The sequence below is a fragment of the Copadichromis virginalis genome, linkage group LG3 (assembly GCF_057382275.1).
Source record: "Copadichromis virginalis isolate Kocher_CV1m ecotype Utaka linkage group LG3, C_Virginalis_male_GT1.1, whole genome shotgun sequence".
Classification (NCBI taxonomy): Eukaryota; Metazoa; Chordata; class Actinopteri; order Cichliformes; family Cichlidae; genus Copadichromis; species Copadichromis virginalis.
In genome coordinates this window covers 23,634,441-23,649,685 of record NC_140620.1, presented here as the reverse complement: position 1 = coordinate 23,649,685, position 15,245 = coordinate 23,634,441, and the positions used below count along the sequence as shown (strand labels likewise).

At 37.6% G+C, this 15,245-nt stretch overlaps 1 protein-coding gene across 3 annotated transcripts; it reads right to left on the bottom strand.

The window, feature by feature from the left end:
* Positions 1-1,220: 1,220 nt before the first annotated feature.
* On the bottom strand, positions 1,221-12,034 carry LOC146713525 (butyrophilin subfamily 3 member A2-like). 3 transcript variants are annotated; one of them, XM_085448664.1, is made up of 7 exons: positions 11,950-12,034; positions 5,518-5,608; positions 4,981-5,322; positions 3,850-4,128; positions 3,647-3,763; positions 1,933-2,457; positions 1,221-1,824 (listed from the first exon to the last, which is right to left on the bottom strand). In XM_085448664.1, exons 2-6 carry the CDS (start codon positions 5,597-5,599, stop codon positions 1,937-1,939), a joined length of 1,341 nt encoding a protein of 446 aa, XP_085304790.1. In that variant the 5' UTR covers positions 5,600-5,608; positions 11,950-12,034; the 3' UTR covers positions 1,221-1,824; positions 1,933-1,936. The 3 variants fall into 3 exon arrangements, with proteins under 3 accessions (XP_085304790.1, XP_085304781.1, XP_085304772.1); XM_085448655.1 differs by having other exon boundaries at positions 1,221-1,819; positions 11,950-12,009; XM_085448646.1 differs by lacking the exon at positions 11,950-12,034 and adding an exon at positions 6,619-6,714.
* Positions 12,035-15,245: the final 3,211 nt, after the last annotated feature.

Here is a 15,245-nt window from a genome sequence, read left to right as displayed (position 1 = left end):
ATCACGATCTTTAATATTTTATTGATGTTGGGAAGAAACTGCTGACATAATTATATGATGTGCTTGCATTATTAGTAATGTATGCTTGAGTGTAAAATAAATAAGGACACAGTAAGTGTGGAGAAAAAAATGATGTGAGCAAAACTCTGATAGTTGATTCTGTTCATCTGGACATGGCATTTTCAGTGGGAGAAATGTTTCATTACTCATCCATATGACTTTTTTGATGAGTGATGAAATGTCAGGACGTACCACAATTCACGGATCACATTAACTTGGTGGACCAACACATCAAATTCACCAGGGAGGATATGAAAAGTGGCAGGTTAGCCTTCTTAGACTGCTGGATTTCCATCAGTAATGGGGGACATCTAAAAGCTGATGTTTACCGTAAATCAAAGCATATGGAGCAGTATTTAAGGTTTCTCATAATCCACTGGAGCATAAACTGGGCGTCATTAGGACGTTACAACACAGAGTGAACACCATCCCCACTGACACAGTGGCCAGGGAAGCAGAAGACCAGCACATCAAGAAGGCCCTGAGTAAATGTGGTTACCCCAGCTGGACTTTTGTCAAAGCTGGAAAGGCACCTAAAGAAAGCTCCAGCCGATCCAGGAGAGAAGAACAACCACTGCCCAAGCGAAAACCTGTAGTCAGTAGTATCGGAACAGCTGAGATGCATTTTTTCTAAACACCGGGTCTCTGTGGTCTTTAAACCCATCCATCCTATCCTGCTGGGCATCACATCTTCACATTTTGGACATCCAGTCAAATTGTTGACATTAATCATCCGATGTCCACCCACACCTTATCTGTCTCTCTATGTCTCTCTGTATGTCTGACCTACATGATTTAACACAACGTTTGTACTTTTAAACCTTAAATTCAATTTATTACGTTTCCTTTGTTATTCTTAACATGCAGAATTTGTTTTTAGCACATTTTCACATGTAGATTCATTGTAACATAATCTCTTTTCAATTAAAATACAGAGGAATACTTTCTTTCACCTTTTTAAACTCTGCTAATTAACAGTTTTTTAATTTATTTAAAAGAAACCCTCTTTTATTAAATCATACATTTTTGTAGTCAGACACTTTTCTGAGATTAGTGGTTCCAGTGTGTCTCTTTCACCCCCATCCTGCACCCCCCCCCCCCCCCCCCCACACACACACACACACACACACACACACACACACACACACACACAGGTCAGACTCTTGGTGAGGCCTGTTATTAGAAACAAAACTGCCACGGTTGAAGCTGCTCATGAGCACTCACACATTTCACCACAAAACTCAGACATTAAAACAGTTATTTCAATTACTCAAACTATGTTTGTCATTAGTATATTAATTACATTTGTATTTTATTTATCTTGATTAAGAATAAAATGCTTAATTATTAGGAAATAGATGAAAGCTCTGTTTTAGAACTTTGATCACTTTTACTCACATAAGTCTGACTATTAAGACCTTCAATATCTCTTAGCTGTGATGTGGAGGCGGCCAGGGGGGACTTCAGTCTCATTCTACCCCAGGTCTCACGACAATACAGACATATTTTCTTCTTCCTCTCACAGTGTAATTCTTACTTACACACAGACAAAAGATTTAAAGGATCACAAAAATGTTGATACATTTTATCATAACAAAATCTCCTATGATAAAATACAGTAAAACTGCATTTCTTGTTTAAATGTATATAGTATAAATTTAAAGCAAACAAATAAAGAAACATTAGGCATCACATTGCAAAATGACAGCAAGAGGAAAAAACAGAAAAATCCATGTTTTATTTGTCGTGTTACTCTGTCCTGCGCTGAGGAAGAAAAGCAAAAAAACGTTTTAGGTTCACAACTGAAGGCACAACACGACAGTTTGTACGTGTGACTTTAGCAAGAAATATCTTAAAGAAAAACTTACACACCTGTTCATTGTTTCTCGCTTGTTTCTCTGACAGTTTCTTCTAAATCTCTTTCATTTTCTTGTTTCTCTCTCAAGTGTTTAATAATTTGTTCCTTGTCTTTTTCTAGTTTTCCCTTTCTTTCTGTCATTTGGATTATAATGTTCTCTGTTTCCTCCATTAGCTTTTCTGTCATCTTTAACAGTTCATCGTGTACTTCTGTTCTCTTTTCCAGGTCAATTTTTTTATCTCCACGCTTCTGCATTTTTTTCTCTTTGTCAGTTATTGGAGTTTCTTTCTCTTTTTTCATGACCTCTTTCATCCCTGCCTTGTCCTCCTGCAGTAGTGTGTTGAGTTTTTCTCTCTGGTCCTTCAGAAATGTCTTCTGCTCCATCAGTTTTTCAATGGTTTGTCTGACATGTTTTAAATCTTCCTCCTTGTTCTGCAACTCATCTTCAAGTCTTTTCTTTTCCTCACATTCTCTCTGTAATTTTTCCTCCATCTCTGTTTGATGTAGTTTGTTTTCATCCTCATCATGTTTGCTGATTTCTGTGTGAGTAAAATTGCAGGAAAAAAAATATTTGGAAAATAGGGACAACATATTAGTCATTTTTATGTGTTCACATGTGTTGACAGTATTAATTTACTATACCAGTAATCAAATATAAATGGAAATAAACATTAAACATTTGAAGCATTACTATAGAGACTGACACTATGGTTACCACCCTACAACAATGTAGAGTCTAGAACAAAAGTCTTCTTTTGAGAAGGACTGACTTTCAGATGTATTTCAAAATTCAGTGAAAATAGATGTTCAGAAATCACTAATGAAGAATATTTAAAATAACATTAGATGTACTGAAAATGCTACGTGTGAATCAGAGAGGTTTGGCCAATTTTATTCAAAATCACATCTATTCATGCATATCTAATTTTCACATTTAATTTTCTTTCACTGCTTTGTTTATATGAGTAAACGAGTGAGAACATTTTGGTTGCAATTCCTACAACAAGGATAAAGCACAAAGTTTTCATTTATATTGTTGCTATAACTATAATTTTACAGTCGGTGATTTCCTCAAATATTTTTACCTTTGCCCCCAAAATGTCTCAGTCACACTAGAGGAAAACAATAGGAAGGCAACTTCCTCGTGTGGAATTTCTACACATTCAGCAGGTGGTTGTGGCAACCAGTTGGTCTTCTAGAGGTTGAGGGTGGTCTATACTCCACTTCTGATCACAAGGCAATTGCACAGGTTGCTAATGGGATGCAAACTGCCAACAAATAATCACAGCGTGACTTGAACGAAGTCTAGTTACTCTCCGACAGACGGGCAACCACTTGCCAATAATTGACACTTAGTTCATAAATGCAGACAGAGAGTCAAGATATTGCAATCAATCTCAGTCAGTCTGCACTGATGGGACCAACTCTGCATGTCTTAACACATCTCTTTACAACACAGGACACAGGGTTATATTCCTTTATAAAAGTAAAGTTGCTGAGAGCCTCCAATTTTGCTAGTAAATCACTATAATTTCTGCAGTTTCTAACCACTGTTTTCCCTCGAGCGCCTTTAACATAACTGTTTATGTCTTTGTGTCATTTTTATTTGAATCACGTTTGTACTTCTTAGCCCTTAATTTTAAAGGCAGTTACATTAAAACAAGACATTAAAAAGGTCTGATGATAATTTGAGGTTGGGGTAAAAAGTACCATGAAGTTTGAACTTACTGGTTTTCTTTTGTTCACATTTCCATATTAGGATTACTGTGCCGATGCTTATTAAACAGACAGCCAAGTTGATGGTAATGTGAACAGCAGTATTAGACTGGACCATAAAGAGATCACCTGAAATACAAGGAGACAAAATATACTAGATTCTACTTTCTGTAACTGAAAATTAATGTGAGTGATATAAAAAAAGGCATTTCTACCTGAAACGTGAATGTGTGTCTCTTTGATTTGACTGATATTCTTCTGTTGAACTTTGCAGGTGAAGCTGTAGCTCTGTCCTTTCTCCACAGTCACTTTACTGCTGACAGCATAGAGGCCATCAGAACCTCTGACATTCTTTGTAGGTTCAACAGAAATGGGTTTTCCCTCACTGTACACCCACAACATCTGAGGCTCTGGATACCAGCCATTAGATTTACACTCTAACACCATTTCATTTTTGACATTGGTGAGTTCTATGACTGGTGAGGAAACTGAACCTGCAAAGAAAAGAATGAAAGACAAAATATTGAAATGTAGTTGCCAAAATATATATCTAAAAAAAAAGGTTCTTAAAATAGTTACAGTTCGCCCAAATGTCTCTCTTATTGACCTTAACTCAAATTGTCCTTTTAAGCTTATAGAGAGGCACAATGCTATGTGACATCAACTGTGCCAATCTAACTGGTCAAAATTCTAATAATCTTTCTTATTTATTCCATTTTCTCTTTTCAAAGTTCCTGTATATAGACTGAAATTAACTTGTACCTATCCAAGTAGTTCTTTGTCAAATCAGCTTTCCTCTGGTTCATCTTGGTAAAAGGGCCTCCTTGGCTTAAGTGTTTTTCTCATGGGGCCAGATACCCCTCGGTCGGCAAAAAGCCCATTTAGTGGGTGCACAAATCCCCTGTGATTCTAAGTACTTTTTTTTTTGTTATGTATCTCTCTTATTTGCTGGGTTATTAACAGTTGTACTGCTTAATAACCCAGCTGCTCCATGTGCTACACTGGTCAGGTTGTGTGCCCTAATGGCCAGAAAACCAGAATGCCAATGACTCTGTAGTCATTCCCTTGTCATGTTCATGTCAATATGCTCAGTCCACATATCTGTCCAGGAAGTATTTTCTAGCCCAAGTAAGAGCTATTTTGGTTACCCAGAATAAATGCACTTTTATTCTCAACTCATATGCCTCTGTGAATGATCCACTTTCTATTGTAGCTGACCCGAGTGTTCCTTTATCCCTCTTGTCATTCTGAGTGCCCTTTGACCCTCAATATCTATATTGCTTAAAGTCTTTCTTCACATCTAAATTGCAAAGTGAAGAAATTAATCTAAATTTAATGAAACTTACCCACAGCAAGCATCACCACAGTTTCTGCATTAAATTTAGGTACAAGGCATTTGTATGTTCCTGCATCAGAGAGTTGCACTGTGGAGAGTTTTAATGAAACGTCTCCACACTGCAGTTTGTTGACAGAGAGTGATGTTCTTCCTGTGTACAAAGGATTCTGCTCAGTCAGAAGCTCCACACCCTCTCGCCTCACATAGACAGATCTAGGTTTGAGGTCAGTTCTGGACCAATCCACAGTCAGGTCAACAGCATCCACAGCAGGTTCCAGGTGGCATGGCAAAATGATGTCATCACCAATCATGGCCACTACTGGCTGAGTTGGACCAATCATCTGATGCTGACCTAACAAATTTAGGGACACATACAGTTCAGCAGTTTAGTAATTGTGAAGATCAGTCTGAGCAAACTGTGTAATTGATTTATTTAACTACATCAACATAAACTGGTGCTGTTACAGTGTGTGTTTCCATCATCTGTGGAAGACTACAGGTAAGAACTTTAAATTGTGGATTTTATAAATGTTTGTGTGCAACTTACCACCACAAGTTTGTGTTAGAAAAAGGAGGACGGCAACAACATGATGCAAAACCAAGAGATGTTTATTCTTTATAGGACTCATTCTAGATGTCTGCAACAATAAAAAGGGGGGGGGGGGGGGGCATAGCAACACATACCTTTTTATATTAAGCCATTCTCCGATAGAAAAAAATGAAACCGTGAAAGACTGATTTGTAGAGTGTCACGGTAATATCACATTTGAAAAAAGTATTTAATTATGTTAAATTTATTTTTAATCATTTGGAAATGTGCTCCTTTCCAGGAGTAACAGTAACAAGAGAGATCAACAACATTGCAGGAAATCTGGACATTCAATTGAAAGACAAGCTGGGAATTGTTGACTTTTTCTTCTTAGCTCTTGATGAGAGCTACCATGACATCTGGACACAGCCCAGTTACTCATCTTTACGAAGTCATTATACTACAAGCAAAATAACAAAAGCACTTTTTACAAAATCAAAGGTCTGTGAAAATTTGCACAAAAGTATGTTTTTGTTGATAAACAGTGATAAAACATTGGCTGTTGTATTGTGCCTCTTTCACATTTTCTGGTTGCCACATCTACTCTTACTAGTAACCGCTAAAGAGATCAAATTAATAGAGCGATGAAAGTAGAGAGACAAGAGACACAAGTAATATTGAGTTCAGTATATCCATGAGGTCCTCCTCCAATAAGCTGTGTCTGTGCATAGGTCATGGTTTCTATTGTCCTGTCTGCAATTAATAGACTTACTGTCTATTTAATGCTGATAGAAGATATGGATTTTTTTTTTTCAAATTGCAAACTCTCTAAGTAGCTACCAATAACAGCATGTAATTAAAAATACACATTCTAAATATTTATGAATACACAAGTTTCCAAAAATAATAATTATGTTACTTTCATTCCTTCACTACAAAAAATGTTTCCGCTTACACACTCTTTGTGCCTCTGGTAACTGTAAATGCTTATGTGATTAATCAGATTTTATGTATTATAAACACCTGCTAGATAATTTAGTAAGTAAAGTAAGTAAATAATCAAAATAAATAAAGAAGGAAATGATTACATTGTAGCTTATATGGTAAAAATCTACATACCCGTTGAACTGCTTAAAACCATCCCCACAGCTCAAAGAAAGTAGGTTGTAATAAAACAATGTACACTCTCAGCCCAACCCTCTGTTAAACAATAACCTGTGTTGACTTTATTATCAAAGGTCAGTTCTTTTCATAAAATGAGTTGAACTTTGTTTAAATGAACAAATTAATCAAATTGAAAGTTTAAGTCAAAGCTGTTTTTTAACAGTTGAATATGTTTCAACATCGTACATGCTGTGAGTTCCGTGTTGAGGAGTTTAGGAATGAACAAGGACATTATGTTTGTGAAAGGTGTCAAATATAACTAACTGTGTACAAGGAGTGATATGAAACTGAGGGTGTGGTTTTATCAGTTAGTTAGTTAGTAGAGTGTTAGGTGAAAACAGAGAGAAGAAGACAGAAAAGAAATAGAAACACATCTATTTATGTTTAAAGTGTAGATATAATGCATACAGTTTTCTTGGTGTATGTATGCAAGAGCAGGACTTCAGTAATTGCATGAGCCATTCCATCAAATAAAATTAATTGATAAGGGTGTAAAAAAATGTTCTTAGCTATAGTTGCATTTGCCACCATGGCCATTCCTCATCTGAGAGAAAGAGCTTCAGCTCACTTACGGCACAGCTGGCAATTTTAAAAATAAGTGTTTTCTTAAAGAGAAAATTGACCCCACAAAAAAGTTTTGATTGACTGTTTTGGTCTCCAATCAGCTCGCTAGCTACTGTAGCTAACCCCAGACAAATATCCCAGAATGCATTTTGTCCAAAACTCAAACAAGGCAATGGCGGAGGAACGCGGCTAAAAAGTTTGAAATATTACTTCTTCTGGATCACAAAATAAACTTCTTGTCATGTTTTGGGTGAGTCTGAGTAATTTTCCTCCCCTGGGTGGAGCTCTCATTGCTCCTCCCTGCTCCTCACCTGTTGGCAATTACTCCAGCAGTATTTATGACAAGCGCTCACAATGAACCTTTGCCAGATTGTCTGCTCACCATAGTCAGTTCTCTCCCTCACATTTTGTCTTGAGTTCTTCAGCGTGTTTTGCTTAACCCTTTTTTCCTATATATATATATATATATATATATATATATATATATCCTGGATATATTTTCCAACTCTCGCCATAGTCACGTTTCAGGATTCTGGTCTGCTGCAGCTGGTAAAACTCACTCACAAATTGCCATCCTCACCTGCCTGCCTCCCTGCACACCCACATCGCACTCTGTACTCACCTTCATCTAGTTCACCTCCTCCTCCAGCTAATCTCCACCTGCAGCCATGTAAGACCTCTTAGTTTTGAAATCTTAGATTAATTTACAACGCCGTGGACCACTCTGATTATTATCTCCTTTGTTCCAGTGTTCCTGGTCCGCTATAGTTTCCATCGCCCGCCACTCAGCCTCTGGTTTTTGGTTCTGTGCTTGAGTCCATTCCTTTTTCACGGGCCATTGAGCCCTGGCACTTTTAAGATACTTTCAGGTGAGAATTTTGCTGTGTAAACTTCAAATATCTGCTTGATTTATCAAGACATCACATATTTGCAAAAGTGCTCTGACGTTTTTCGAGATGGCTTTTACCCACCAGCTGACTGGGTGGTAAAGGCACAGAATCCCAGCGCATCATTTTCATCATTTTTCATTTCCCTCTCGGTCTTTCGCTACTCGGGTTAAACATGATATATAAGTCACTTAGATAACTTCTAAATGTTCATGTTTGGTTTATTTCAGTGTTTGATTTGTTCCTGAGTAAATTGGTTTGGCTGAAATTAAAGTTCAGCTTTATAACTGGACCGTTTTATTTAATACTGAAGTCTTACTTGGAGAGCTGTCAGTCTATTTTGAATTTCACCCGTCATATCCCCTGATGTAAAATGTTCTTCTTAGTTAAACAGCTGACTCTGAATTAAATCTAACATAAAAATATTTAAATTCAGGAGGAAACATTTCACCGGGAGCAATAACAGCATGTTAATACATGGAGATCCTGAAGGCTGCTACAAAAATGATCAGATTATATGTTAAATATTTGTTCAATTCTCTTCCAAAATCCAGCCATCTATTGTCAGTTTTGTGTGTCTACTAAAATAAAAACAAAAGCGTTCTAACGTCTCACCTGTTTGTTGTTATTCAGGCATACATGTGTACAATTTTTATTGAGAGAGAGATTAAGCTTGTGTTTCTGTCATGTAGTGAGTCATTGTGCTTAACTGTATGAAGTTTATTAGACATTATGAAACATGATATGTAAAAGCGAATTTTGGCCAAAGTGCTTTTTAAAGTTATCTTTAAAAAAAAAATCTACATCATGTGTAATTTCAATTGCAAATATTAATCACAGTTAAATTAAGAGGGAATGGCAGTAAAAACTGGCGTTCTCAGGAAGTCTGGACTTGCGAAGTCTGAACGCGAGTGCGGGCTCGTTTGCTTGAAATTTGAGAAACCGCCCCATTTTTGATTAGTATGTTTAATCATTTTATTTTACAGTATGTATTTTTAAGACTATTGTTGGTTTTAAGCTAGTTTAAACCAAACCACGCCACTGGATTTAGATACATTTTGGACAGTGTTCCCAGAATGCAGTAGCGAGCAAGCTGATTGGAGACAAAAACAGCTAATCATAAGTTTTTGCATCCAAGTCTGTTATTGGTTGGTTTTGTAGTACAAATATAACGGTGTGCAGAAAGAGTTGAACATGCAGGGAGCAGAGATGTTGAGAGTGCGAGCGACACACTGCGAGCAGGTCCCCAGAGATCTGACCAAGAGCAAATGCAAAAACAGAGCTAGAGGGACTGTATGTGTATATGGATAATAGCAAACACTGAAATACACTGTTTGCACGCAGCAATAAATTTTGTTCACTCAAATTGAGCCTTTCTTTGCTCAAAATAAATTTCTCCTCAAAATACAATACTTGAACTTTTACTTATACTTCAATACTTGTACTTGCAATTTTTTTTTTTACGTGGCGTAGATGTTGTGCTTCATTCAGGCATCCCCCAGCATGATGCCAGGGCCCACAAGATATTCAATTTTAAAAATCTATCATGTGGCCTCTTCTTTTGACCTTTTCTTCTCTCCTGACATGATGCTGTTGATTATGTAAATGACAAACCTCAAGTTAGGCATTCGATGTCAGGATGTAGTGATGTGAAGAGATTTGAGTACACATGACTTCTCATCCTAGCAGATGTGTATCAGTCCAAAGGGGAATCTATCCTCATCCCATCCTGTGGGATGAGCATAATGGGTAACCAATCTTCAGGGCCACCACGTCAGGTAGTAAGCACCAACCTCCGATTTGATGACCGACTCAATTGTCCTTATCAACACAAGGAGGCTCCAGGTTGTCAAACTTACTTGTTATAATTTTTTCATAACCTACTCCCTTGCCCAGTATCATCCATACTCTGTATCAGCAGAGCATGAATAATACTGGTAGGGAATATCAAGGCAAAGAAGCCGGAGCTTCCCTCCAACGCTGAAGCTGACAAAGGCGAGAGCTGTCTTCTCATCTCTTTTTGCATTCACAGCCACCACCATGGCAGTGAGTTACATGTCCTCCTTCTGAGCACCAAAAACCGAGAGCTAACTGTATATCAGGATTATAAGTAGAAACCACAAATGATCATGCATTTATTTAAAAAATAAATTATTTTAAATATTGTGACTGGTGAGGAAGGACTTTTATGTTTTTCTCTTGTCCTCTTCTTCAATTGCATCGATGAGTCTGCCTTCAATAATTTAGTTCTGTTCACTGTTGTGGATCCTTCTTGGAATCAGCAAAGAACATACAGACAGAGATTATTCTTACAGGTGCTAGGGAAATCCTGACATTACAAGATGCATGGTGTTATACTACGATGGCAGAGAGATTTAAAGAATGTGGTTTCAGTAGAAGTGAATGGGGCATTTTTGTATCGAGAGGCACTACACAAAAAATAATAATGCAATACAATCCATTTTGTGTCTGTTCTTTGACATGTCCAATAACCTAATCATCCCCAATGTCCATCCTCATGCTATTTATTACATGGAAAAAAAAAATTGTTAGTTTTTTCAATAAATAGTAAATGATTCAAACATTTAAAGTGGCATTTAAAGGCTTAAAATCCAGAAGATAATTTAATACTTGTGAATACTTTAATACAAGTGATATATGAAAAAAAGCAGAAGAAATATTGCTGGTTGAGGTTTTTCTGGCAGATTTTGAGACTGTAGATTTTTGTACACAAAGGTATCGAAATGGTGCAAAATGCATAAGCAGACTATGGATGAGTAAAAGACTAAAAGACTCTAGATTTTAAAAAAGAAGATTTCTGGCAAAAATCCATGTTGCAAGCTATAACACAGCCAAACGCTCCTGTGTTTCACTGACTAGAGTAACATTGCTGACATTGTACTAATGCCTGACTCTCACACTCCCACAACTGACTGCGGGTGATATGTCATCATCAGGGTAACCGGTTTTGTTTTTGGGTTTTTTTTCAGCATGAACTGTGAGTCTTTGGACTAGTGCTCTCACCCATCCAGCCCCTACTATATTTTCCTTTGAAAGCAGAAAAGTGAGCTCTCTAGCTATGATTGACAGAGTGCAGAACAAACCTGATGAGTCTAAAGCTTAAAATCAACAAAACACCTCCAAACTTTCAGGATTTTTTCTGAGGAGTAAACTGACTTTTGTTCTCAAGAGTTTGTATCAAGCAGTCATTTTCAGAGAAGAAACCGAAACAATTCATTTGAGTTGACTCCGCCCACTCTGTACACAGCAGAGCAATCAGCACCAGCCTGAAAGAAAATCTGAGAAACCTGCTGCAGTCAGCTCTGTGTTTTATCTCTATTTGGCAAATACATTAAAGAAAAGCACAAAGACTCAGCCAAGGCTGGAGATGACCCATCAAACACTCACCAGAAACACAGATAAGCTTAGACTATGATCTTTTATTTTAAAATTAACCTGCTCCATAGCAGTGCAACTTAGGTACATGACTAAAACTGAAAGCTCAGAGTTTCTTTTAAGTCACCTCGATGGGACAAAGTCCTGCTTTGAGTGCAGGTCTCTGCACGATTCCAAGAACAGTTCTTTATAAACATAAATACAGCTTTTCTCACACTTTGCTGCTACATTTGGAGCTTTTAACAACTGACAGACATGTTTCATCTTGTATGTGCTCACGGTTTGACAGCAAAACAACAAAAAAAAAAAATCACTTTTTTTTCTTTAACCACACATTTCAGTGTTTTTTTTATAAGGTTCTTGTTTGTTTGTTCTCTGAATCAAAAAACAAAACAACAAAACAACAAAGAACCAAACAAATAAATAAAAAAAGACTTACCACAGATAAAGACACAGTGATCCAAACTGTTGCTGTTAAAGTGAAATGAATCGTTGGAGCCGAGCAGGAAACAGGAACTGAGACAATGATTAACGAGTCACTGCAAACCAGACACTCAAGTCTGATCAGTTTCTAACGTTCACTGCTGCACATTCCTTGGTGTTTATCAGATAAACACTGAGCATGACGAACACAGGGACGATTGACCTTGATTGCATATTGCATCAGATCACTACAGAGCATGTGTAGATAGCTCAGCAGTTTCTTATTACCTTCAACAAGGAGCTCATGTTTTTGGTAGTGTTTGCATTACGTTCTGTCTGTAAACAGCTCTAAAAACTCTGTAGGCTGTAGAGCAGGATGATGTTATAACAATCCATTGAAATCTGGTTTGCGTCCACCAAGGTCAACTTTATGACTTGTTGGTGGAAAATTGACAAAATTCTTAAAACTTGTACACTTGTACAAGTGCACTGTGTAACAACATTTATAAAGTATAAAGATTTTAAATATCATGTCACGTTTGACCTCTGACCTCTCCCTGAGTTCAACAGATCAACCTGAAAGTCAGAGTAATGATAATGTTATATAGAGCCATTCATATAAAACTGTGTCATTGTTGGTACTGACAGCATGTAGGGAATGATACATGGGGATTGTAAATATCAGGTTACTTTGGACCTCTGACCTCTTCTTTAGGGTCAAATATGGTCAAACTTTCATAAAATGTATTTGATCTATAATTCAAATTCTACTGCCTTTATATTGGTGACATGTTTCATGACTTTGTTTTGTGCACTACAGTAACAGGTTGCAACCACTTAAATACTAAACAGTACATGTACAATGTTCCTGAATGTTTTTAAATAAACTGTTTCTTATAAAAACACTTTTTTTTGGTATTTACCATTAAAAATGTAAATGTATTTGAGTCAAAATCAAATGAATGCTACACATGTACTATATCCACATAAATAGAAACTAATTATACTCAAAATTATGTCAGGTATATCAGATTAGTTTTTAAACATTTTAATATTCACTGTATACATCTTTTGCAAATAGTTTTCTTCGGTGCCCCTTGCACCAAACTTTGATGTATTGCTGGTTACATACAGCCAATTGTGATTTTTGCGAATTAACCTTTTTGTAATATTGTTGTGGAGAACAAAGAACGGCTCAATTTATTAAAATGAAGAGATAATGATCACCTCTTCCCTGGGGTAATGATTTTGGCCACTCTGGCATGGAGGTATAAGAATAAATCAATTTACACATCATATTAACATGAGTACGGTTTTATTAACCCTCATGCTGTACAGAACCTGTGATGTCCAGATGGTATTCCTCGGGTGTTCTGCAGTGAAAACTTGTGGATTTAGGGATTAACATACAGTAGTTGCCATGGTTTCCTCTCTTCTCTTATTTATTTTGTGTGATCAGGATAATTCTGGAGAAGATGGGCCCAGAGGGGAAAGTTTCCCCCTTGCAGGCCAAAAAGAAATGGGATAACTTACAAAGTATGGATGTGTGTTATCAAGAAGATAATTCTTAAGAACACAAGTTAACCCTTTAAGACCGGTCGGAGCGGGCACGCTCCGTTTTGCGTAACTATTTTTAAATCCCTGTAGAATCTGAACCACGTAAGCTAGCGCAATAACTTTTTTGCATATGAAACCGGAGGAGTTGTACTTACATCTTATGCTATCAGCTTGTCCTAAATCACAGTTTCCTTCCACATATAGCTTTGCAAAAACTGCATAAAAAGCACTTGCAGCAACAACAACATAATATTCCAGAAACACGCTTTGCCGAGCCGATCAGATGTTCGTAACACGTTGGAATAGACGTCAGCGCGAACTAGCTCATGTTCGCCATTACCTGCACGAAACCGGAATTGACGCCATTTTGCTTTTTGTTTTTTTGTTTTTTTTTACCTTTAGGGCCTTATAAGCGTATACTGGTGTTTTTTAAAGTCATGTTTGACTTTATGCTTTTCTTTATCGTTTCTGTGATGCTTAGAACTCAAATTGCACTGCTGGAAATAGTTTATTTTGATGCATATGCTGTTTTATTTGCAAATTTGCACTATAATATTTTTTTTTTTCGTTTTTTACTGTATGTCATACAGAGGTCGAGTTCTTGTTATCAATAATCTGGTTTCTTCTGCTCTGTGGCACCGGTTGACTTGTGTTGATCCCCCAGTTACCCTCTTGTCTAACATTCAAAAGATCCTGGTGGACTTTTTTTGGGATAAGTTGCACTGGGTTCCTCAAAGTGTCCTTTTTCTCCCTAGAGAGGAAGGCGGACAAGGTCTGGTCCATTTGGTCAGTAGAGGGGCTGCTTTTCGCTTTCAGTTTATTCAGAGGCTGCTTACAGGACCCACAGATCTAGTATGGAGGAGGGTATCGTGCTGTATTCTTCAGCAGCTTGGTCATATGGGTTTGGATTTATCTCTGTTTCTGATGGACTCAAGCAAGCTGAACGCTTCACTTCTTCCACCTTTTTACAAGAGTGTTTTTCTGTATGGGCTCTGCTGAGGAAAGGGATGCAACAGCAGGCAGAATCTTTGTACTGGTTGCTGGAAGAACCTTCACTGTTTGGCAGCTTGCTGGATTACCCTGTCTGGGGTAGGACTACTTTATCCAGACGGCTCCATGCTGCACAAGTCTTTTCTCTGAAGAGGGTGGTAGAGCTGGCTGGATAATTCGGATGGACTCGCTGCACAGCTTGGGATAAGGTCTACTTGAGTTGTTGGTCAGCTTTTCGATAATTGGAAACGCAAATTAGGTGGAGTTGAGTGTTCACGTTTGGCAAGTTATTTTGCTGGGACTCTGTTTCCAAATCATTTAGATCCTTATCTTTCCATCAGACTGTTTCCTGGTTTTAAGAACTGCTTTGGTCCTTTACTGGATAATGTGGATGTTGCGGGGGTGTCCCTGGAAGGGGCCCCTGGAAAACTTTGTATAGGCTGCTGGTAAAAACTTTCAATCAAGGCAAGTTGAATGCACACAATGAGGAGGACCCATCTCTCCTTAGCACCTGACATCAAACCAGCATGGAGATCCCTTTACAAACCTCCCCTCACGAAAAAGCATGCAGACTTGCAGTGGAGAATTGTTCATGGCATTGTTGCTGTAAATTCTTTTGTCTCTGTTATTAACGCTGCTGTGGAAGACAAATGTCCATTCTGTGAGCAGAGGGAGACCCAGTTTCATTGCTCTGTTTGCGCTTCTGAAAGCTATCTTTGGTAGATGTGGGGGTGACTATTTTTATTTGTGGTTTTAGATTTACTC